Source organism: Lethenteron reissneri, chromosome 33, assembly GCF_015708825.2.
Source record: "Lethenteron reissneri isolate LAM-NWPU_2019-01 chromosome 33, ASM1570882v1, whole genome shotgun sequence".
Lineage (NCBI taxonomy): Eukaryota > Metazoa > Chordata > Hyperoartia > Petromyzontiformes > Petromyzontidae > Lethenteron > Lethenteron reissneri.
Window position 1 is genome coordinate 5644097 of NC_083811.1, and position 25084 is coordinate 5669180.

The 25084-nt window shown below is 40.8% G+C and overlaps 2 protein-coding genes across 2 annotated transcripts; one reads left to right on the top strand and one right to left on the bottom strand.

The window, feature by feature from the left end:
* Positions 1-395: 395 nt before the first annotated feature.
* On the bottom strand, positions 396-14208 carry LOC133350256 (importin-7-like). Its single transcript, XM_061564421.1, is given in 26 exon segments — positions 396-2202; positions 2338-2454; positions 2626-2832; positions 3326-3540; positions 4072-4292; positions 4914-5009; positions 5118-5215; positions 5360-5485; positions 5755-5821; positions 6051-6179; positions 6372-6532; positions 7011-7176; positions 7630-7719; positions 7825-7941; positions 8368-8444; positions 8648-8747; positions 9099-9233; positions 9518-9602; positions 9896-9990; positions 10176-10265; positions 10605-10761; positions 11002-11090; positions 11092-11161; positions 11527-11680; positions 11919-12000; positions 13884-14208. Coding segments are annotated over 26 exon segments (3126 nt in total). The 5' UTR covers positions 13968-14208; the 3' UTR covers positions 396-2104.
* Positions 14209-15781: 1573 nt separating this feature from the next.
* Positions 15782-21896, top strand: TMEM41B (transmembrane protein 41B). The gene is made up of 8 exons (XM_061564422.1): positions 15782-15910; positions 17587-17715; positions 18333-18450; positions 19375-19503; positions 19636-19729; positions 19840-19944; positions 20371-20509; positions 20817-21896. Exons 2-8 carry the CDS (start codon positions 17601-17603, stop codon positions 20984-20986), a joined length of 870 nt encoding a protein of 289 aa, XP_061420406.1. The 5' UTR covers positions 15782-15910; positions 17587-17600; the 3' UTR covers positions 20987-21896.
* The last annotated feature ends 3188 nt before the right edge of the window (positions 21897-25084 follow it).

Consider the following 25084-nt stretch of genomic DNA (forward strand, 5'->3'; position numbering starts at 1 on the left):
GGGCAAACAGTCACCAACTCGGCCGCGCAATGGGGTCTTAGCTCGCTAAAAGAGAATCTGTACACCTGACGAAATGGGAAGGAATTGCACTAAAAGCTCAAGTACACAAATTTGCACAAACCAGGCAAATGGTTGAGACACGAATGAGTGTACATGGGCATAGCAAATACATGCACGTGTAATAATATTCCATGTGGGTTTGCTGTATTTTACAATTGCGGTTTAGAACAGGAAAATGGCATTTCGATGAAAACATTAGCTATATGCATAGTACATGGACATTAGTTTGCCGACTAGGAATTGCTTTCACGTGAACAAATCGTCAGAAAATCTTGATTTGATATTCTTGGAAACGTCCCTCTTATTTCCCTTGCAAAAAATAAAAATGACTGACATAGGAGGCGACAACTTTTATTTTCACACCACTGCAGTCGTCACTGACGATTCAGTCAAATTGTGGGTTATGTACAGTTACCCCCCGTTCGACAGCAGTTAGGGGGATGTATTATTTAAAAAAACGACTGAATCTGTGTATCTGCTATAGAGCTGCTTAAAGTTAAGGATTCAATTAAAGTCCAAAACAGTTTCCAGCAAATCGGTGTATAGTACAGTATGTGTGCAAGTATTGTGTATATACTCCATAATGCATGTAACTAATCCACCAAATAATATACAAATATCGCCCATTAATTCATCCAATTATTGTAATTTAAGGAACCTTTTAGCAAATTCCCTTTTCGTGGGAAAAATGTGGGGGATATCGAATACAAAATTTTGCTGGATATATTTTTTATCTGAACGAGTCATGAAATTAAAAATCAATAAAGGTCAAAGTTTAACAGCACAGCCACATGCAGTAATTTGCCGAAGGGCCCATGTTTTGCATTTCTGTACTGATCAGATGTACTTTTTCACACATTAAAGGAAAGTAAAAATGTAACAAGTCTGTCCTCACTTAAACTATTTTCTTCCAATTAAAATAAATTGCAAGTACCTTTTCCATGATCAATGCTGAGGTGGTATGTACAAATCAACACCTATCCAATGTTTTGTTTTATTTTAAAAAAGGGAGAGGATTAGGATGTTGGATTTTTTTCTTCCAATTTCCACAATGTATAATTTACGGTCTTTAAATTTATCCAGGTTAACGTATAATACTGACTACACCTTCCTATTAGACAACGGCTCAAAACATCACTGTATATACGGTACTGTATAATATTCACATTGTTAAAACGAGATATTTTATGTACCTGCTTATAATGCCATTTCCCCATGCATCTGTATAAACTATTGTAGCATACAAAAAGTGTATCAACACACCTAGGTTATGGATATTTTAAACTATGCATTATTCAAGACACCTGGGATGTACCCACCAGTTCTATCCCTGCATAGATTTCACTGTTAAACCAGCTCAATGCAGCACCATGTTATCTTGGTAGACACAGGAGTAAGGTAATGTTTATTACACTGCCATAATTTATTCAAAATGCTGGCATGCTTTAGATTTGTTTGCATTTTACTATTTGGAGTCAACTGATGTATGTTGCTACAATGCACGCAGTTGCAAAAAAATTAAGCCCAAGCAAGCCTCCACAGTGGAGATGTCTGTTTGTCTACGGAAAATAAAACCAAACTCTGGCTCTCTTAACAGGTGTTGTACACAACTCATCATGTCAGATAAGTTCTACAATGTAAACACCCACATTTTCTAAAATGCATTAAACTAAATATTGTACATACCTTTTGCTTTACACTCAGCATACTACGTATCAGGCTAATAAAAGTGCAAAACTCTAGTAATTTAATCACGTCTGATTAATTCATTAAACATTCCATCAGCCTGCTTGATTAAATGTTAGTGTCCGACTTATCACAAGAAACCCCTTGGATAGACCAGCAGCTACAGCATCTGTTAAACATTGGAAGTGCCCTCATGTGGATTTACTTCACAATAGACCTTTGATAAAATACAAAAGTGTGTTGTCTCCACTGTCCCTTTATTCAAGGATGGCAATTATACTCTGTAAGGCAAACTGGTCGCCTGGCCAGGCAGATGGGATCACCAGGAGGAAACCTGTGGTCTTCTTTTGGCGTTGCTTCAGTTTATGCCTGGTGTTCCACCACTAAAATTGAAGGACGATGGAACCACGTGGGATTGGAACTGGTACCCGCCTTGCTTTTCAATCTGCTTCGACTCTGCAGACAAAAGGAAATCAACGGGATATGTGGATTATTAAAATATAATTACACATATGAAAAGGACGATTGGCAATTCAATGGTTCAAGAGTTAAGAAAATTACGTTAAGAGTATCATGGTCCAGACAACTTACGAGCTGCTAGTCTCCGCTGTTCCGCCAAAGAAAACACCTCCTGCACTTGCTTTCTCTGCTCCTCAGAGAGATGCGAGGTGAGGGCCCGGTACCAATCTGGCTCCCTTTGCTCCAGGACTGGCAAACACACAGCGCAAGTGGGCATGGCCAAAACCAATTACTATGCATTTGGTTGTGAAGCAATGTGAATGCGTTCGGCTGTTTTTATTTGTGCTTAATCACCACTGCTAATGAAAACCGTAATTATTTTATGAGTGACAATTTTCAGTTGTGGTTTAAGTATCTCACCTTGCAACACACCCCTAAACACCTGATATTCATCAATGCCAGTGTCTTCATCATCGATGGGTGTGGTATACTCTTCCAGAGCAGTCTCATCCTCTTCCCACTCATCATCATCGTCGTCATCGTCGTCATCATCGTCGGCGGCTTTGGCGAGCATGTCCAGGTACTCTTGACCCTCATCGTTGATATCGTCTTCATCACTACCAAGTTCTGTGTGTAATGCAAGCAAAAAAAAGCAATTACACCAAGTATATTTACACGAAGCTTTCTTAATGCACTATTCATTTTGGTAATGAAACATTCACCTCAATATTTTATAAGATGTGTTTATAAGATTATATACTTTTCTGTTTTAAATGTTTCCAATCAGTTTTCTGTCAACAGCAATTGTTTTCATATTCTCTGGGTTACAGGATGGCAAAAGTTTTCCCCCTGGGGGTTCATTTTATAATCTGGTAGGTGTTTGTCCATAACCACATTTAGATAACTTCATTAAGACCAGACAATTGTGAGGGTGCATTTTACTTTCCAGAGCATAGTATTATCCAGAGGTATGGTTCCTCAGGTTTAGTCGTATAAAACTGAAGCAGCAAAGAAGAATTTCACCTCAGGACCTCCAGTGTTGTCCAGTCTCAGTGTTGTCATGCTGAAGCTACAACAATAGATGCATGCAATCTTTGTTCAACCTTCAGAAAGACATTACCATTCTCGCCATTTTCCTCATCGTCTTCATCATCGTCGTCGCTGTCTCCTTCCGCTTCGTCCTCGGCCCGCTTTGCGTAGGAGCGCTTGATGCCCTGGAAGAGCAGGATCAGCGAGGGCACTATCTGTGCGGCCACGCTGCCCACGGCCTCGGGACGCTGCTGAAGCTCCATCAGCGCACACAGTCCCAGTATGCAGATCTTACGGTCATGGATCCTGCCACGCACATCATCATCAGCCTTAATCAATACACCGCAGAAATTAAGGACTTCCAAAACCGTCACAATATCTAATGGTCTTGCAATGAAGCATTCAAATCTAAGATCTGCACACAAGCGAATGTCATCACTCCTCGGTGTACGCACTCCTTTAGTTACCACTGATGCTAGTCTTGACAACCAGCTATCATCCCTTCAAGCAGTGTTCTGCCCAATCCTCACTTTAACAGTCGAGATATTTTTCACCAACATTCTCTACTCAAAGTGATCCTTGTCTGCAATTAATTTGATGCCTGCAACTCTGCACACTTCTTTGCATACTTATAAGTTTTTGTTCCATATTTTGTCAATGTTCATGTTTATAAGCCACATCACAGCATGTAATATTCACCAAGTGCACAAAATTAGTTTTATGGAAAAGTCACCTAAATAACATAGAAATGGCCAACAAAACCAATCCATCTTGGTTGGCATAATTTCGGTTGACACGAACACACATACGCAAAATATAAACGCAAACCGTGCTTACCCGAGAAAGCAGTCCGTGTCGTCGAGCCAGCGCGTTACAAAGTGAGATGTTATGGACTCCGCGCCGTTGGATGGGCGGATGTTCTCGAGGGCACCGACCAGCATGGGTGGGTTGTAGTAGAGCGCAGCAATTACGACCTGGAGGCACATTGTGCGCAGCTCGCTGGACACCACCTCCCGCGTCAGCCTTTCCAGCACCACTTCCACGAACAGTGGCACCACCTGTGGGAGACAGGTCCGTGTGGAAAAATACCACAAGAGTTAACTCGCATAGAAGACCGGACAAGCAAGTAGCAGCAGCAGCAATTGAACTACAATAACACCTTTCAAACAATGCAGGAAGAAATATTACATTGTTCATTTTTCCAACATGCTGGTTTTTTTACACAGTTGATGTAAATTACAAAAGAATTCACACCATAATGAGGCATTTAATATTCACTGCAGGATGAAGGCATGCCCACTCGATCGCAAATTATCAGCCTTGTGATGCCACAATCCATTTTACTTCTGTACACAAACTTATCGAATCCATTTATGTTAAAGCCATTATGTCTCAAAACTTATTTTTTTCCAAAAATAGTCTCAAGTTGCCAAATTTAACACGTAGGCTTTCGCGACCAATATTATGGGTTACGACACATTTATAAATAACGCGATCTAAACCCAAAAACGTTGATTATGATTAAGTTGCCAAACAATATAAATTTGTATTTCCATGTAAACCAAATTCTGGTGTGTAGATAAGTTCCGTACAATTAAATATGAATTTGTTAGTTTTGCAGCTGAATATATGCACGTAGATCCCTCGGAGCACGATAAATTGCCCTGCATCGTTGTTACCTGATCAATGCCTCGTCCTTTACATTGCAGTATGACAACTTCCAGTAGCTTTGCTGCATGGCATTCAGTGTCCTCCCCAGCATCACTGCTCAACACCTAAGAAACATGGACAAATATCAGCGACTACAGAATTCAGAGCAGCCAGTGACTCTGGTTTAGGCATTGTAATGAGGTGATGTGTCCGTTTACGGCTTATTTTCCTACCTTTTTGCACATGTTGTAAATGATCTCCAGGTATCGCGAGTCTGAGAGCAGCGTGTCTGTGTCGACGGTGATGTAGTTGTGCAAAACTGGCATCAAGTCTGGGTGCAACAGGTTGCAAGGGTGAAAAAGATAAATGGATCCGATAAAAATAATGTCCCAATACATTCTGTTTAAACTTAAGTATTTTTTATAAAAACACACATTTATCATACCTAAAATGTAAATGTTAAATTGCAATTTACCTGTGAAGTAATCAAAACCATCCTGCTGGAAGACTTCAAAGAGGATGGGCAAGAGCTGCCACAGCTGTGGTGAGATTTGCTGGCAAGTGAGGCTGTAGGCCAATGACAGAATCTCTTCATAGAATTCTACACACAACAAAACACAAATCAATATATACCTTGTTCGATTTAAAGCTTTCGTGACTGCAGGGATTCATACTCTTAGTTCTTTCGGTAAAGTCATGTAGAAGGGAAAAAATAAAATAAATAAAACAATAAAATTATCTCGACGTTTCGATTGCAACACAAGCAATCATCATCAGGTGTGAAAACCACAGCAAGAAAATGAACTAAAACACAAAACCATGAACCTATGTGCTTGGAAGAGGTACGAAATAAAATGCAGTGTGACCTACCAATAACATGCTGCTGAAGCACCACACCAATCACTTGTAGACAAATGCCTTCCAGCTGCTGTGTGATCTGTAATCATAAATTGTAATTTAGTTTACTACCTGATGTTGCAAAGATTCTCATTTTCACTTTCTAAACATTGTATAATTTAAATACAAAGGTATGTTTTAATGATTAAATATATTTAATTGTCCTTTCCAAACCACCGCAATATTTCAACGCTGATTTTCATGACAGATTAATCAGCATATATGCAGAGTACGGACACAGCAGACATGAGACATGTGCTTTTACCCACCTCCTTGTGGTCCTCTACCACGCTGAGGATGGTGTCGATGGTATTGAGGATGCCCATAGCAGTTACCGCTTTGTCATCAGAGTTCTCATCGTCTCCACTGCTCTGGATAACCTTGTTGAATGTCATTGCCTGCAAGAGGAAAAAGCATGGAAATCTCAAAAATACATCATTATAACCCTTACTTTACATTGGTTATTTTTTTATTAAACTTGTGAATATTGAATAAAGTTGTGATAAAAGTAACGATGCAAATTCTGGGTAGAGGTTTTATTAGGACTCGTGTATTCAAAGCTTGCACAATGAATGAAGCTCCAGCCTCACCAGATGTTGTGTCATTTCTACAGCAATGGAGGCCATCTCCTCGCTGTACTCGCAGATCATCTTTTGCACCACGCTGGTGAGGTCATCGTTCTCCGTCTCCCTCACAATGTGAAGCAGCTCTTGCATCACCGGCCGCACATGCGGCTTAATGTAGTCCTTGGCTGGTGTATGACAGTAGACATTTCAGCGTTATGCAAACCATTATAACAAGACAATTGTCTATTGTATGTGCATTAGGACATTGGGATACATGTTATTGTTGAGAATTTGACTTTAGATAAAATACAAATAATTAAATATACCGTTGTGAAGCATATTACTAATTATGTTTTCGACTGTGAGCCACATGAGGTCAGATACTATCCAGCAAAAGCTGTGGTCTCTCATCAGAAGTCAATGACTCCTCAAGCACTTAATATGTACATCACACCATATATGGCCCTCAGTCTTAAAAAATATGTACGCTCCATTATTAGTTTATTACATTGACCTGTCGATAAACATTGTTTTACTAATCATGGTTAGACACACGGTTGTGAATCACCACTCTTTACAAACAACCAACCTACCAGCCAGCCAATACTGTTCAACTTTTACAAAAAGATTTCCAAATAAGCAACATGCACAATCCAAATTTACCTTTGTCTTGGTTGGAAATGAGCACCTGTAGAGCAATGGCTGCCTCCACCTTGACGGGCATCTCCTTCTCTTCGATGAGGCAATGTCGTGTGAGCTCCAGTGCTGTTTGCAGGTTGGCATCACTCTTGAACTTCACCTCGCAGAAGTAGTGCAACACCCAGCAAGCCTGCATGCAGACAACCCAACATCACAAGAAACCAGGCATTCATTTGACTAAATATGCATATATACTTAAATTATGTCAATTGGATGATGAAAACAGGAAATACAGATGCACTGTACAACAATCGATTTTGCTGCATTGCTCTCTAGTGCCCAAAATGTAGCCCCACAGCCATATGAAACCTGTGTGTGCATGGTGGTCTATCCATCCAAGTACTAGCCAGGCCCAACTCTGTTTAGCTTCCAAGATCTGATGGGACTGGATTTAGTCTGCGGGATATGGTAACTGGCTCTAAAATTATACCGTTTCATAAATCACAATGTAAAATATATAAAAGTAAAAAACCAAATACACATCAGAGGAGCAGTTCAAGATTTTAAAGATTGAGTGCAGTGTGAGTGAACATGTATGACTTGACAAACAGATGTAATGTGCATGTGCAAAATGGTGTCTTACCCTGGCCCTCAGATAGCCCAGCTCACTGCTGAACAGAGGAAATACGTGATTCTGCAGCATTGTCTCCATCTGGTGCTTGTAAACATTTTTCTATGAATGGAAACAAGACCCACAAAGTTCAGTATAAATAAATATTGAATGTGGAATGCAGTTTACATGTTGACATTTAAAAGTGGGAATATTTATCGAGCTTACCTTCAGAAGGAGTTCAGCAAGCTGACCAATCATGTGTAGGGCACCATCTTTCTGACGTGGATCCACAGCAGCCTCCGTCAGCAGTTGGTAGCAGAAACCCATAGTCTTCTGCAGAACCTACGATCCAGACACCCACTTTATTCACACGATCCATTTTGCCCTTGAAATACGTTACTGTTATGTGAACTGAAATGCATCAACTATTGCACACACAAATGGAAATACGTGAGGAATGAAATTGTCACAAGAATGGCACCAAACACGAATCCAGATAAAGCAAAAGCAACACTCGAAGTTAACCAAGGTAGAGGGGCTGGCTGAACATAGATGGACCGATTGAGTGGAGGAACAAGAACAGAGGAATTACATGGAAACATTAGCCACATATAGTATTATAACGGTCAAGTGGAAGACTTCCTGCTGGAGGTGTGTAGAGGCAGCGGTCTCCGTAAGGGGGAAGTACAATATGCAAGGAAGAAGAACTGAACAGATCAGGTGTCATCAAGAGGCAGAGTTTCCCCCCCACCCCCCCGTCTCTTTTACCTCTTTCCTCTTTTTGGCTGCAGTGTATAACAGAGTCTGTGCAGCCGTAGTTGGAGAGACAAAATCTTCAAAAACATCTATGTAAAAGGCGATGAAAAAGGATGTCAATTCATACACGTTCATTTTTTTCTCAATAACACAAGATTGCAAGTATGTACAATTAATGTGCGTACAAGTGATTAATACAGAGATGTATGGTTCTGTGCTACAGAAAGCACATAACTTGGCAAATATAAAATCATAGGCCTCATTATCTATCGTGACCCTAAGGTTTTCTTACCAAACTTCAAACGAATATACTCGTATGGGTCCTCTTGCCATAAAGCATCATCCTCATCCGTGTAGCACATCAGCGGAAAGATCACATCTCGTACGATAGTCTACAAAAATAAGTACAACAAAAAACACTCCCTTGAACATGCAAATACAATACAGTAACATATGTAATGCACGTTGCACATTAATCACCCTTCATGAACACACTGTAACCTACTGCAAATACAAAGCTAGCAGTTAAAATACTCCTAAATATAATGAAACAGGACTAAGAAGTTAGCTGTGACTAGCAAGCAAACTCAGGTTTCCGGGTTCATAGCGCAGCACGTGAACCAATGTACCACCACTTCACATCCAAATAAATAATTTATTTATAAATTAATAGGTTTCTATTTATTTTGAAAAGCTTACAAACTACTAACAGAACCTTTCTAATTTCTTCCTGAAAAAAGTACCTGCATGTGTGGCTTCAAGCCACTCCAGGTGACAGCATGTGCCACACCTGTACTCAGGTAATTGAGTGACTGTTGCAACACACGTGGAGCCATGTAGAACTTCTGCCGATAAAGATCCACCTCTTTCAACAGCACCTACACAGGTATGACATTGTGACAGGGAAAATTTTAAGCGCAAGTTTAATATACTCCAACCAAAAACATCTTGGAGAGAGAACTATCATAGAGAAAAATTACTTTCAATATTCACTCAAGTACAACTGGTAAAAAACACAATACGTTTTGGCTCGTATGTTATTTACCTTAATATTTTACTTTTGGGTATTAAAATCATTTAAGTTGCAATAATATTAAAATACAAATTCAATATACTTAGTATGAATTCATCTTCAAAGCCACCTTACAAAAGTGTATTTTACCTGCTGAATGCCGAGAGCATAGGTCTTCAAGAAGAACTCTGAAAACTCAGTGTACTCCTTTGTCACATTTCCAGGACTGCCATACCTGCAAAACCAAAAAACTGTAGTTTTTATAAGATGTAGCAGACTATTCAACACAAGCTTAAACATGCATGTTAGTTTGACAAATCCCACAAATGTCAACATTTCTACACCTCCCAAGGTAGAACACAAATGTAATATTGCAGAATATTCAATACACTGTACTTGGTAACCATATCTATTTTTTAAAGCTGCATGATTTGTATCTATTTTCCTGTACATCATTAAAGAAGACTACGAAAACCGTGTACCTCGTTCATTCATAATGGTCAAACACTGATAGGGCTGTGTACTTGCCTGTCAAACAGACGGGCTAGGATGTGCAGAGCCCACTTCTTCACTTTCCACCATATGAGCTCTGGTCTGTCCTCCTCATCCACCTGAAGAGTTTCCTAAAAGGTTAACATAGAAAGAGGGTTAAAAAACCAAGTACAATCACGCAAAACGAATATAAAGCTCATGAGAACGCTATACATACTGCAAGCTTAATAAAACACTCAACAGAGTCGACAAAATTAGCACAGTAAATAGTTTTGGGTTTAAAGTTATTGCACAAACACTTACTATTTTTACTTACCGCAGGGACCTCTCTGTCTACCACAATGCGAAGAATCTGCATCCAGGGAGTGAGGGTCTGTTGATTTATGAGCTCCAGAGGTAGTGTGAACTGAAAGTGATCAACACAACAATAATATTAAACCACATGTACACAACATCATTCTGATATTAGTGGTTCTCTTCAAATTAAAAGCTGCATTTCAGGTCAGATACTATCCAGTGACGGTACTTCATGCAGCCAGAGGCTGCTCAAGCCGTTTATGTGTTATACATCACTCCTGAAGCAGCTTTGTAATAAACAGTCAAAAATAGCAATCATTTAAAACACAGATCTATAAAAAATGTATAACGACAATCTCTAACTAATGTTACTAAACGTTTCAAACATGCACATCTATACAATGCTAGTGCAACAATTCTATATACTGTCTGGCTAAGGAAAATATACCTGCATGAGCGCATAAAAGATTTTAAGGATGAGCTTCTGCAGGAGTACAGAGTAAGGTGAATCATCGTTGAGCAGCTGAACGAAGCGCTCCTGCAGCGTGGGAAGGAAGTGGCTCATGGGCTCCAGCAATGGCCCTCGTTCTTCCGGTTTCTTGTACCTGGTACCAAGCACGACAAGAAAATAACATTATGATAAAAAATTAGGGGCTATTAAAAAAATTCGATCAATATATTCTCCACAATGCATTTTGCATACCTTTGCTAGCACACGGGCAGATAAACACTAAAAAAATCTCAAATATTCGTAGATAATATAGACATGTTTTCTGGCAAGACAATTGATGGCTGCTATTATTTAATTTCCACATGGTTTCCATTCCCTGGCATTATTGACTTACTCGTAAGCTTTGACAAGCTGGTGCAGGCACAGCATGCTGCCCAGCCAGTAGGCGCTGTTATCAGATCGCAGGTAGAATCCAACCTTGTCCTACGACAGCGGTCCACCTTCCCGGGTAATCGTGTTTGATGATTTGACTGATGCACGTGGTGAGCTGCACTCTGCAGAAGGACGAATGCATGCAAGTAGTTTTTTTTCGCTCATGTTGCATAGCAAACTCAGAACATACCATTTGAGATGGAGTGTGTCATCCTAGAAACACTGGATCACCTCAATGATTGGGTACCCAGTAGGGCTGAACGATTAATCGATTTCAAATCGAAATTGCTATTTCAAAGACAAAATGCATCATGGTTTAGCTCATACATAACTCACATTTTTATAAGTTACCATTGTAAGTATGCTGTATGTATTTTTAACTCCTTTCGCATAGTGCGTTGCCAACCATGCTAATCGGAAATGCGAATTAAGCAGCTATGATGGAAATAAGTACTTAAACCATCAATTGAATACAAAAGATCGTTACCTGATGAGCTCCGGAGCCTGAATGACGGCCTCCACTATGCTGCCGCGAATCTGCTCACGGTCATTCTCGTGGATGTTAAATGGCATGATCTCACCAGGTGGTGGTTCACGGTCCGGCCAAAACTGACTCACCATGTTTTTCAGGTAAATCACACCTGCAAAGCATATTTACGTCAGTCAATTTCTCCCCACACACACTAAAAACGTAATCTCAACAGATTAAACAGTGAAAGAAAAACCTAAACAGAGTCGTTTGTAATAACTTTACAATGTTAAACACTGCAGTTCGCAACACACCAAGATGGAATCTCATTGCAAATTATATTTATAATTTTCACAATCGTTTCACATCTCATCTGCTGTAAACAATAGCTTGTCTACCGTGTACCTCACCTGCCTGACGGACAGGCATATCCAGATTCTCAGACATCACAATCTGCAGCAGTGTCGGCGCAAAGCTGATGATCTTGTGCACCTGCAAGCAAAGAAAAATGACACGTATTTGCACTCTCATGCAACAAATTTAGCAAAATACATCGCGAGTTGTCCAGTAACTAACGTAAGTTATTACTTTACTTTGACCAAAGTCTTTTGTGCTAGTCTCAGAAAATAAAGCAGCTTACATTTTTTGCATCTCCACTTGTGGTACACAAAAATAAGTTATCTAACATGAGCCAGCCATGTGGAGTAATTAATGCTTGAATAACAGTATAATTTTCCACTTGTTGTGACAACCAAGCAATTATGCCCAAAATACCAGCACTACCATTAAGTTTTAAAAAAGCACAATGACGAAAACGACTAAAAATCACCTCCCCTCAAAAACGACAAGTTGTACATTTCTATATCATTTATCGTATCCAATATTTATGTTCAACTTCTATCGCACCGTACACAGCCAACCGCGCTAATCGAAGTGCGGGACACATTACGTTCACCTTGTAAATCCTTAACGTTAAAGGTTATGCACTATACAGCTAGAATCTAGAAATAAACTGTATTTCAATGCCGGAGATTAAAAATCTACCAGTTGTGAGGACCATAAATTCAAATCCTGGCCAGGCCAAGATAAAGTCGGCTGATTATCACGTCTCCAGCGGCAAGGAGACTTAGCTCCAACCGGAACGCATCCTTACAGAGGCCAACAGTTAACGTCTTAAATATTGACTTAAAGCTACGTGACTTTACCGAAAGACCCAAAGAGTGAGTTAACATCTTATTGACGGACCCACCCAACGGCTCGGCAGGCACTAACTATAGATGTGCGTACCGTCCTCAATCGAAAAAGCGTAACTTTTTAAGTCAGCATAAAATGTCAGCAACCAATATCCGCCCGCAAGTTCCCAGTTAAAATGTGCACGACTCACTGGCTCCCGTTAGCGTCTAGATGATTGTTTTAACAAGATAATAAAATTGTTACGTATTACTATGTACGTGGCAAGATTATAGTATTCGAGCAGTTTGTTTCCCACAAGTACACGCTCATTGTACAATATGATCTACTGCTTAAAATAAACTGGAACTAAATTAGATGCGGGGCATCGCCCACATGGCCAAGGGAGGGACTCTGGCCCCAGAGTTCCTTTCGCCACCACGCGGGAAACGGCACCAGCTGGGTGGTTGGCACAATATAAAATAAGTATTAGTTTTATTTAATTTAAGTTCATTATCTGTATGTACATTCGCCGTTGCTTTTCGGCCCTGCGGTTGGATACTTTCTTTAGACGTGGTCGTGTGTGTAGATGAAATGGAAGATACGTTCAAAAATGTATTGTTTCCCTCTCGGGATTAAATCCGATTCAGTTCTAGTTTATCGATTTTAACTAGATATTATTCTGTACTGCAGTACAAATCCCTTAATCTTCACTCGAGTCGTGTGTTGTCGTCACACGCTTAAGATAGGAAGCTCACAATCCGTCCGAAAACCAAATGAAAAGCATCAAAACCACGTGCTTTGAGAGCACCACTCTCAACATACCGTACTCGGGATCTTATTTTCTTTTCAACACCTCATCAAATTAAGATTCCGTACATCCTTAACAAAACCCACCCGAGTAAAATTAGCGTCGCACGCAGGGGCAAGACGGAGAACCATGTGGGCCCCACCACCACCACATTCCACGTCAATGAATTAAATAACCCCTCCACCGCCGTACAGCACAAAAGAAACGCTCCGCGAAAACAAACCACCGCCGAACGACGGACAACGCCGTGCCTAACAGTCGACGACCAAAAGAAATGCCCCCCCCCCCTTGTCACCGCTAAAAAGGACCGACAGATGTTCTTTTATCACGAAGCGAATCTACGCGGAGGCGGCGGTGACACCCGCGTAGTTTGGGCCCAAAGCCTCGGACTCGCCTGGTTGAGCTCCGTCTCGGCCGCCTGCCTCAGGCTGGGCTCCATGGTTCCCCGCAGCGCCTCGATTATCCGTCCGGGATCCATCGCTTCTGTCGCTCTGCGTGCACGTCCTATATGAACAAGAAGACCTCTCGATGTTTCGCTGTTGTTATTAAGTTTAAATTATTTGTTAATTAGTTTAAATCTTCACTCCTCGCTCGCTCGCTCCGACACGCGGGGCCTCCCGGCGCCAAAAGGAACCCTCGACTGCGCCGCTAGTGCGCATGCGCATGAGCTTTACGGCACACGCCCCCTAATTCCGCCCCCACCCCCACAGATGTAGTACGACCTGTCGTGAAATAAATGTAACAGACCGTCGTAAAAACCTTTAGATGAACATGTCACTGGGGGGGGGGGGGGGGCTCCCCTAGGTCGACTCAGCCTCAAATGAGGTGCGGTTTGGTTCTTTCGGCAGTCACGTAGAAGGGAAATAATAAAATAAAACATAATAAAATTCTCACGACGTTTCGGCCACAACGCAAGCAGCCGTCCTCTGGTGAAGAACAGGGCTGTCGGAAAGCGTCCGACAGACCTGTTCTTCACCTGAGAACGGCTGCTTGCGTTGTGGCCGAAACGTCGTGAGAGTTTTAGTTTTATTTCCCTTCTACGTGACTTTACCGAAAGAACCAAGAAGATGAATCCCTGCAGTCACGAAAGCTTTAAATTGAAATTTGAGGTGCGGTTGTGTAGTTAAACATCGTCACTGGGAAGACAAAGGCGGCCGGGCGTGGTTCTGCCCCCCCCCCGACCACTTCGTGTGTGCCCCGTGCCAGCAGTTTTTTTCCTGGATTTTTCTGTTTGCACATAGTCACTTTAAGATGTTTTCTTGTTCATGTTTTTTGTCGCGGTTGCATCCGATTCAAGAGCTGAAATGGCTCACAGGGCTCTACCAACTAAATGAAACTGAATCAACAGCAACGCACTTTCCCCGACAGTCTGCGTGTTGTCCAAGGGTGGCACAGTCGGGTTTTTTACAATCGGGTTTAATTGTCTTTTTATATTAAACCCGATCATCTGAGATTGGGAGAAATCCGGTTTCATTGGTTCTAATTGCAGAACCGCACTTCGCCAACTTCTCAACGATGGGCTTCATCCATTCCAAGCGAAGGAACTCACTGGCAGTGCCCACGATTGTCGAAGAGAAGCTCCTCCTCGTGTTCATCAAGACCAACCTGCCCGCCGCATTCTACGATAGCAGCACCGACGAGGAAGCAGCCTAAGCCTCGGATCAGAGCTTCGTATTCATTAAACCAGGTTTAATTCCCCGAAATCGGGTTTAATTGTATTAAAGAAAAGACCCAATGCCTGCCGCTGGAAAAATCGGGTTTTCTCCACCCATGAAAGATACCCCCGTGTAGCCTGACAACACCATGGGTGGAAAATACCCGATTTTAATACAATTAAACCAGATTTCGGGGAATTAAAACCTGCAATTAGAACCAATGAAACCGGATTTCTCCCAATCTCGGATGATCGGGTTTAATATAAAAAGACAATTAAACCAGATTGTAAAAAATAAAAACCCGATTGTAAAAAACCCGCCTGTGCCACCCTTCGACTTATCTTTGTCTTTGGGCCTCCCCACTGCCACGTAAGCGCCCACGTGCGTGAGCGCCCACGTGCGTGTCCACGTGGTCACCTGCTCAGATTATGATATTATTTTATTTCTATTATTTTTTGTTTGATTATTTATTTTTTACCTACGTGACTTTACCGAAAAAACCTAAGAGCATGCTCAGACGTTACCCACCACGACCACCCAAACGCATTGGGCCTCACCCGGCAGTGAAAGAAGTGGTCCCGGAAAGCCCTTCACAGGAAGTGACGTACGGGGAAGGGGAGGGGGGTCAGAGGTCAGAGTTCAGCTTCACCGGCAGCAGGGAGGCGAAGTCTCTCGCTCGCTCTCTCGGCTTCTCCGGCGAATTGTCTTCAAGGTGAAACCGGAGGAGAGGAGGGGGGAAATTATTATTATTTCCTATCAGCGAAAGGTGAGTTCTCCGTGTTTAGATGCATACGTTCTGCGTCGTCGCTTTGTCTCTTAGATCTTTCGTGGCAGCGTTGCTGTTCCGCGTGACGTTTTCGTTTTTTTTATAAATAATATATTGGCCCTTTGCCCGCGTGTGCCCTGCACTCGTGGGGGGTTTAAACGTCGACGAGAGGTTACAGACATCGAGGAGACGGAGCGGTGAAGTCATCCAGTGCCCCTGTTAGGTGGATTGTTACTCCAGCGCTGGGTTCATCCTGAGAGACGGCGGCGGCTTCGCGAAGGCCGGTACCAGCAGTGGATCGACCGTGGCTGCTGACGATGATTATTGGAATGCAATTGTTTGTTACATTGTGTGTGGTGATGACGGTGGTGGTTGGAGTGGGTGCGCTTTTTTGAGTCGTGTTTCCGTAAGGTGTGATCGGTATCAGAGGTTACTGTATTTCATTTCGTGGTGACACGTGTATTACATAACATTAATCATTCGCGTCGTTGTGGAGACTATTAGTACGGAATTAAATAAAAAAGACGTTCCCTTCGCATATCTGACCCCATCATGAGCATACGAGCTTGTGTTCAACCATTGCTGCTCAAGTAATGGACACTCAAAAGGGCGTGTAGCCAATGCGATGAAATATGTTTATTTATATGTGTAGAGACCGATATGTGAAAGGACAGATGTGACAAAAAACGTGTGTCATCAACATTTTTTCAACTGGTCGCACCCGAGATGTCTTAAAAGTGGTGGATAGAACTACGACTGTGGTGAAAATCCATTTGCCCCTTGCTGTTGGGTGGTGGACGGGCGGGCAGAATTCAGAAACTTGCCCATTGTTTCAACTGCCGTACTGAGAGATCAAATCGGTGACCTCTGGATTACAAATCCAGTGTTATGGGAGAAAATAAATCCTGTACGTGTATGCACAGTATCCCACGACTAACATAATCAAACCGGTGACCTCTGGTAATGAAGTGCAATGTGCACCATCACATTATGGCAGCAAGCCCACATTTTGTGGTCTCCAATGATGCGTCTATGCTCATTAACCCGGGAGCCCCAAAACCAATTCTGAAAAACCAATAGTAGCAGCAGTACATTATACGACAACACCATCGGATTTTTTAATGAAAAGTACAGAATACTTGTTATTTGTGGAGCAGTGGTTGGTGTCCTGCACTGTGAACCCGGTGAATGAGTTTGATTCCTGGACAAGGCTAACATCAGTGTGTCTATGTTGTGTGTCTCTCTGTGTGTCGGTGTTGTCTCTCTCTGCTTGTGTGTCTCCGTGTCTGTGTTTTGATGACGGTTGCTTGTGTTGCAATCGAAACGTCGTACTCTATTATTTATTTTATTTTATTTCTACGTGACTTTACCGAAATAACCAAAGAGTTAACATAAGTGTTTGCTGACATCCGAGCTGGTCCTAGGCATCCCTCTTCACCAATCTGCAATCACCCACGTGGGGGAAGTATGTCCAAACAACCCCATTGCCAACACAATATGGGGAGGCCTTCAGCATTAGATTGACAAAGTTCCGTGCTGTAACGGTTACTCACGTTTGCTTTCTCGGACTCATTTCCTTTAAGGAAACTAATTTTCCTGTTTCTGCATAGCATCCCGCGATGCGGTCACATTTAAATGCTACATTAAACTAAATTGTCGTTCGCTATGTGCATCAGGAAACCCGAGCTCTATGGGAATGGCGAAGGCTGAGGTTGGAGCACAGCAGAGCAGGACGAGCAACACCAGGAGCAGGGTCACACAGAGCAACTCCCATCCCGATGGGAGACTCTCACCGGCCCTCAAACGTACGTTACGGTGTCTTCGTGGAGTCCAGTCGCAAAAGCCTCAGTGCTCACGCAGAGCTCTCGAGTTGCGAAACATGTGGTCGATGCGTCAAAATCAGTGGTGGAGCATGAGATTGGATAGTTCAGAATTAAGAGTTGAGATCTGTTGTACAGATGCCACCAAAGGGTGAGGATGCTGCCATATTTGAATTCACACAATTGGTAACTTGTCAATTGGTCATTTGTTAATTGAGTAGCGGAGTTGCTGTCAAGGTGTTTCAAGCTTTTGCCATTGTGCATTCAGAAAATATGATTGTAAAAATATATAGGAATCTTTTCCTGCTCCAAAAAATAAGCATTAGTTGAATTAGTCTTAATATTTCAATTATGAGTCTGTCTGAAAGATGGAGGCTTGAGAAACTGCTCTAACTTGGGGAAAGTGGCCCTGGCATATAAGCTATGACAGGTTCGGGACTTACATGCTCATTTAAGTCTGAAGACTGAACTCTGGTTCATACATAGTTTATGTTAGAGACGGCACTAAGTAGTGGTATCCTTGTTCCAATTAATAGCTATTTATCGATGCTTCCACTGTCAAAAGAATGTTACATTATTGTTAATGTAATGTGTGTGTGCAGAAAATAACCAAGATGGTGTTGACTCTACAAAGAAGCCGCTGCTCTTGCTGGCTCTGATCTTCCTGACAGCTGCAGCAATCATGTTTATCATCTACATTAACTTCCCACAGCTGAGCGAGTAGGTGACTTTTGTGCCAATTACATTGGGCAAATCTGCAATGTCAAGACAATTAATTAGAATGTTTTACCAAATGCAATATCATGCCGCATATCACGCCTATTACTTCTTCAAGTACTAACCACACAGTATGACGGTCAGTGAGGAAAAAGTGTAGACCTTTGTTCATTATTGGTTTTTGATGTTTAATATATGTGTGGGTGTCGTGAATGACTTAAGGGTGGACATGAGAGCATACGTTTTTTTAGTGCCTTTAAATATACTGTATCATCAGCCAATATCTATTTACTACGAGATGAAGTCCTCACATAGTCATGCTCCCTTAATGGTGTTACCATAATCCATCTTGTTCCTGTACATACATTTTTCTCAATCTTATGTCTGTGGTGGTTATTCTCTCAATCGTAGTCTCTCCTTTGGCTGCTGTTACATCAGCAATTTCATTTATCAGATACCTTTCTAATGCTGTGTTACTTTCCTTAACGGGCCAGTATGATGTATTCAATTTGCATTTGTTTCCTGATTTTATTTAAGTCTGTCATTTTAATTCCAAGCATGCACCTCTCCATGTTTATTTGTGTACTTTTTTACTTTTTATCCCATTTTCTTTTTCAATGTCCATGTTTCTGATTCATATGTCATCATGGGTAATATGCGTTGATTGCAAATATCCTTTAGACACAATGGCATGTTACCTGTCATTGTCAACTAGTTTCTAAAACCACTCCAACCTGCTCTGAATTTCCATTTCATTTAATGTATTTGATTCTCATCTGCCTTTATTAATTGTCCTCGGTATACATATTCTGTTTTGTTTTACACTCGTGTCCCTCGAATCAATCAAAATATATATTTGAACTAGGGTTTTTATGTACTATTTATATACACATGTTATTTTGCTTCTTATCAACTGTTTTTTCACAGAGAGGAAAGGGGAAAGATCAAGCTTCCCAAGGATATGGATGATGCAAAAGCACTTGGCCAAGTTTTGTCAAAATACAAAGAAACATTTTACGTTCAAGTCATGGTTGCATTTTTTTCAACATATATTTTGTATCCTTTTTCATATGCGAGCAAATTGTGCCTTGGAAGTTATACTACAAACACTGAACATGGTTTTAATTATAGCACCGTTTTTTAAAATGTGTTCAAATGTGGTGTTGTCCTTGACTTATATATTTGCAGCCTCCAGACATTTGCTATCCCAGGCTCTATATTCCTCAGTATTCTTTCAGGATTTCTCTATCCTTTCCCCTTGGCCTTGCTGCTGGTTTGTTTGGTAAGACTTTTGCAAGCACATTTTTTTTATTGAGAAAGTGTTAAATGCCAATTGTCGTATGTGTAAATTGCAAGCACCATAATGAAATATATTAATGTACTCGTTTCTAGTGTTCCGGACTTGGCGCATCTTTTTGCTACATGCTGTCATATCTTGTTGGTCGGCCAATTGTCCACAAGTACCTTTCAGAGAAGGCTGCTGCATGGTCAGATAATGTAAGTATTACCTTATGGACAGTATTTTAATCCAAATTTTAATGTTCATAATTAATATGTAAAACAAAACTAATTCAACACAACACGTAATTATTTTATAACGGCTTTATAAGCACTGCTTACGGTTTAATTTTGAGAAAAATTATGTGATAACCACATTTTTCTCTGCGTCTTTCGGTAACGTCACGTAGATAGGTTCAAAGAAAATAACAAAAACTACGACGTTTCGATCGCAACACAAACGGTCGTCCTGATGTATACATATTCTCAGGACGACCGTTGTGTTGCGATCAAAACATTGTAGTTTTTGTTATTTTCTTTGAATCTATCTACGTGACTTTACCGAAAGACCCAAAGAATAATGATTCCTGCAGTCACGAAAGCTTTTTAAGTCGAGGAATAACCACATTGTCTTGTTCCTTTCAGGTGAACAAACATCGGGAGCATCTCCTCAACTACATAATTTTCCTGAGAATCACTCCCTTCCTGCCGAACTGGTTCATTAACATTACTTCTCCAGTCATCAATGTCCCACTTGGCGTGTTTTTTGTTGGAACATTCATTGGTAATACTCATTTTCTTGGAAATGTAAAAGTACAAGCGTGACATTTCTTGAGAGATTGTTTTAGTGGTAATGTTTTTAAAGTAATAGTGAATTTTCTTATTTCAAAGTTGTGTTATAACTCGTAAAACCCATTAAATGTGTTTTTTATCAGAATAAATTGTGAGTATAAATACCCTAAAAATATTTTTTTAAATAAACATTGTATTTATGATGTTGAAATGTGATATGCAAGAGAAGCTTGTTTAAATATTAAACCCTTGTATACATTTTTAATAGAAAAGCATTCTCATTTGATGGTGTCTTTTAGGTGTTGCACCACCTTCATTCATCGCAATTCAGGGGGGCACGACGCTGTATCAGCTGACGACGGCCGGCGACGCTGTCTCCTGGAACTCGGTTCTGGTGCTCATGCTGTTTGCTGGGCTTTCGCTTTTGCCCGTCTTTTTGAAGAACAAGCTGAAACAGAAATTCCAGTGAAACCACAACTGCCTTTCGCAAACGAAATATCCTTCAATCACATTAGGCCAACATGGCATATATTCACAAGTAAAAAAATCCGTAAAAAAATGCTTTTTCTTTGATCCACAAGTTGTTTAGCAACATGTTTCATTGAGCTTTCATTATTCCAATTAACAGTTTTCTGGGCTCATTTTTGTCCAATATTAGAATGCAATGATGCATTGTCATAAACACTGTAATTCTTGTATGGCACTATTTAAGGTGTGTAAAATGTTACTATTCATGCGTTATAAACAAATATTACCACTTTGATATGTGATATATTTGTACATTTTAAATTCATATTCGTCAAGGAAATGTGCACATCTGTTGTACTTTTAAGAAAAGGTATATACTTATTCTATTAAAATAATCTTCAGTTCATAAATGTGCTTTCTAAACTTCTTTAAAAGCTTCCGTACCATGATAAGAATACTTGTGGATTTTTGTGACTGGTGGTGTACTATTTGAATACTAACATGTTTGTTGATAGGTCAACAAACTTTTTTTTTGCATTGTATTATCTACAAATGCCATGATTTAGACTTTCAGGAGTAAATAACGAGTTTTAATGCAGTGAAAAAATCCCAGCGTATCGCTGAATTGATAAGTTGTCATAAGTGAACATATTTTCGTAAGATTTAAACAACAAATGAGACTTCAAGTTAATTAACTGAATTACATTTTCTTGCAAGCTATCACAATGTACTACTGTAAATGTTCAATGTATAATTTCTTGCACACTTGTGTAGAAATGTACAAAACGATGACATAAAATAATGCACATTAATACTTAAGTATAGCCTATGCATAGTTTTCTGCTTTGATTATCCTGTACATTAGTGACTTATTCTGTATCTTGTTAAATTAAATCTTCCACATGAACAAGCACATTTCATTGTGTACTGTATACCTGACAGCCGCAATACACGTCTGTATATTTGTATAAAATGAAGAGACATGACACCAAAGTGCAATGCATTGGTTTTCTTCAACACCAAATGCTGTTTTTTCATCCGAGCTGCCCGACTCAAACTCGTTTAATCACACCACTTAAAATTATATGCAATCTAAGATGCTTATATAATCTGCACAATTTTGTATCTGGTGACTGTGGATAGACCATCGAGCAGTAGATTGACAAAGGGCACTAAGTTATTTTATCTTGTGAAATTTGTTTCACCATCATTCTGGGTTAGAGTTAAAAAATAACTGGAAGTTATATTTGTTTTAGAGATGTGGGACTGTTGCATGCATGCATAATGTATGTACTGTACAAGTGCTATGCTTCAAATCCATTGTAATCACTTGCACGTTTTACAAGTTGAAAATGACACTACTGAAATTGTCCCGAAAGTTATGAGTGTAAATGTCAATGAGCAGAGTGTCTGAACTTGTTGAGGAATGCTGCACGGGTACATATTCCTCTGTTCGTCTTGCAAGATGCATGTGTGTAGGATAGTGCACTATTGTCATAGTTTGGCATTCATTGTGTGAAAATATGCATTATATAATCCCCACAGACATCCACCTATATTTATAAATTTACTGTGCAATAATCTGCTACTGTATTTGCAAAATGCATTTCATTCTGGCTTTGATCAATGTGCTACAATGTAATATTGGTACATTGTTTGCATTGTTATTGGTAACAATATAAATGTACTGTATATCACAAGCAGTTCAACATCCCAAATATGGCCTTACAATGTCTCGACTGTGCCATCCTTTAATCACAAGGTAGTTCTTAGTACTGTGTAAGTACCAAGGGCCGTTTTTATGACTGCCATGAAGTACAGGAGGACCCATTTCTAGATACCCCACAGACAGGGAGAAATTATAACGAAAAATGTCATTCAAAGCTCCCACCAATCTTAACACATTTAAAACTAATATGCAAAGGGATTCGACACCAGACTGACGACCTATCGTCTCATCATCATCCATATACTGCAGATGTAAATACACTCATCTCTTTTTTTCCACTGCTCCACTGGAATTCTCTCCAATCTTGAAAAAAAATTACAACCTTGCTCAATTCAAGAGCCGTATGTGTCGGTTTAACACGTAGGCTTTCGCGACCAATATTAATATTTTGGGTGAGATTGCGTAAGTATAAATGTGTCGTAACCCTTCACCACCCAACACAGCCAATTAAGGATTTGTCACGTAAACAAAACGCCAATTAGTTACGACTTCAGCCCACCGGTGTGTTGGAGAGTAAATCTTCAACATTTACAGCCGTATGTGTATTAACTTTTGTTCCAACTTAAATGGTGCCCTTTATTGTGAGCCTCTTGGCATTTTGCATCTGTGCTCCGCAACTGTGATTTCAAATATTTAGTGGCAGATTTAATAATGTATCGCCCAATGTAATTGCCAAGTGTTGTTGAATACACATTTTTGTCTGCAATCTCGTGAATTACAACTCCTCGTCCACAGTAATATGACCAACATCATGGACCGCATTATTCAGGAGGTTATCCGTGAATGCATTCCACATTTGTGGGGCAAGAACAAAAAATTGTCGATAATTGGTATAATAGGGTCACTGATAATCGCGCAAATAATGAGTCGTGAGTAATAGGGATAAGAGGAGTTGTGAACTCGAGCTCGCTCAACTAGAGAATGCAAAACTCCACTTCGGTGGGAAAGATTTGCGGATAATCGGAAGAATTGGAGCCACCGATAATAGGGCTTTTCACGGACTCGACGGCTAATCTCAAACTAAAGTATTTAACTAAACTATGCTTTACCAGGTAAGGCTCACTGAGCTATCCACCTCTTTCAGAAGCAACCTGCCCGCAAATGATAGCTCAACAAAGTGGCTTATCACGTAGAAATGTTTGGCAAAAACTCAACGCATGTTGATTCTAAATGTGGAGGGAAAAGCCAGAGGACCCGGAGAAAGAGTCACACAAACTCCAGACGTCAGGGTCGGGGTCAAACCCACGACCTCCTGTATACCGGACGGATAACATCTTAAGATGTTATCTGCTCTTATCCGTCACCCTTGATAAGGGCCTCCCATAATATGGTCTTTCTTCTTTCGTACGGCTGATGTAGATGCAGAACAATAACAACTAACAGTTTCACATTCAGGTGGTCAAAGCAGCGGAGTGTTATCGTCGCTGTGATTGTCTCCTTCGCATTTTGTGAATCGGGAAATTGGCCTGGGGATGATAACCTTGTACACGATCTGTTCCGGATAACCGGATGATTAGTGTTTTTTTTTTGCTGTTGTAATATCCTCCATGATGTGCATCAGGGCATTACCCGTCCGTCCAAGCGCATCTGCTGCCACGGGTTCCAATGAAGGGTAAAACCGAGGGGTTCCAATGAAGAGTAAAACCGAGGGGTTCTAATGAAGAGTAAAATCGAGGAGTTCTAATGAAGGGTAAAACCGAGGGTTCTAATGAAGGGTAAAACCGAGGAGTTCCAATGAAGGGTAAAACCGAGGGGTTCTAATGAAGGGTAAAACCGAGGGGTTCTAATGAAGGGTAAAACCGAGGAGTTCTAATGAAGGGTAAAACCGAGGAGTTCTAATGAAGGGTAAAACCGAGGAGTTCTAATGAAGGGTAAAACCGAGGAGTTCCAATGAAGGGTAAAACCGAGGAGTTCTAATGAAGGGTAAAACCGAGGAGTTCCAATGAAGGGTAAAACCGAGGAGTTCTAATGAAGGGTAAAACCGAGGAGTTCCAATGAAGGGTAAAACCGAGGAGTTCTAATGAAGGGTAAAACCGAGGGGTTCTAATGAAGGGTCAAATCGAGGGGTTCCAATGGAGGGTAAAACCGAGGGGTCCTAATGAAAGGTAAAACCGAGGAGTTCTAATGAAGGGTAAAACCGAGGAGTTCCAATGAAGGGTAAAACCGAGGAGTTCTAATGAAGGGTAAAACCGAGGAGTTCCAATGAAGGGTAAAACCGAGGAGTTCTAATGAAGGGTAAAACCGAGGGGTTCTAATGAAGGGTCAAATCGAGGGGTTCCAATGGAGGGTAAAACCGAGGGGTCCTAATGAAAGGTAAAACCGGGGGGTTCCAGTGAAGGGGAAAACCGAGGGGTTCCAGTGAAGGGGAAA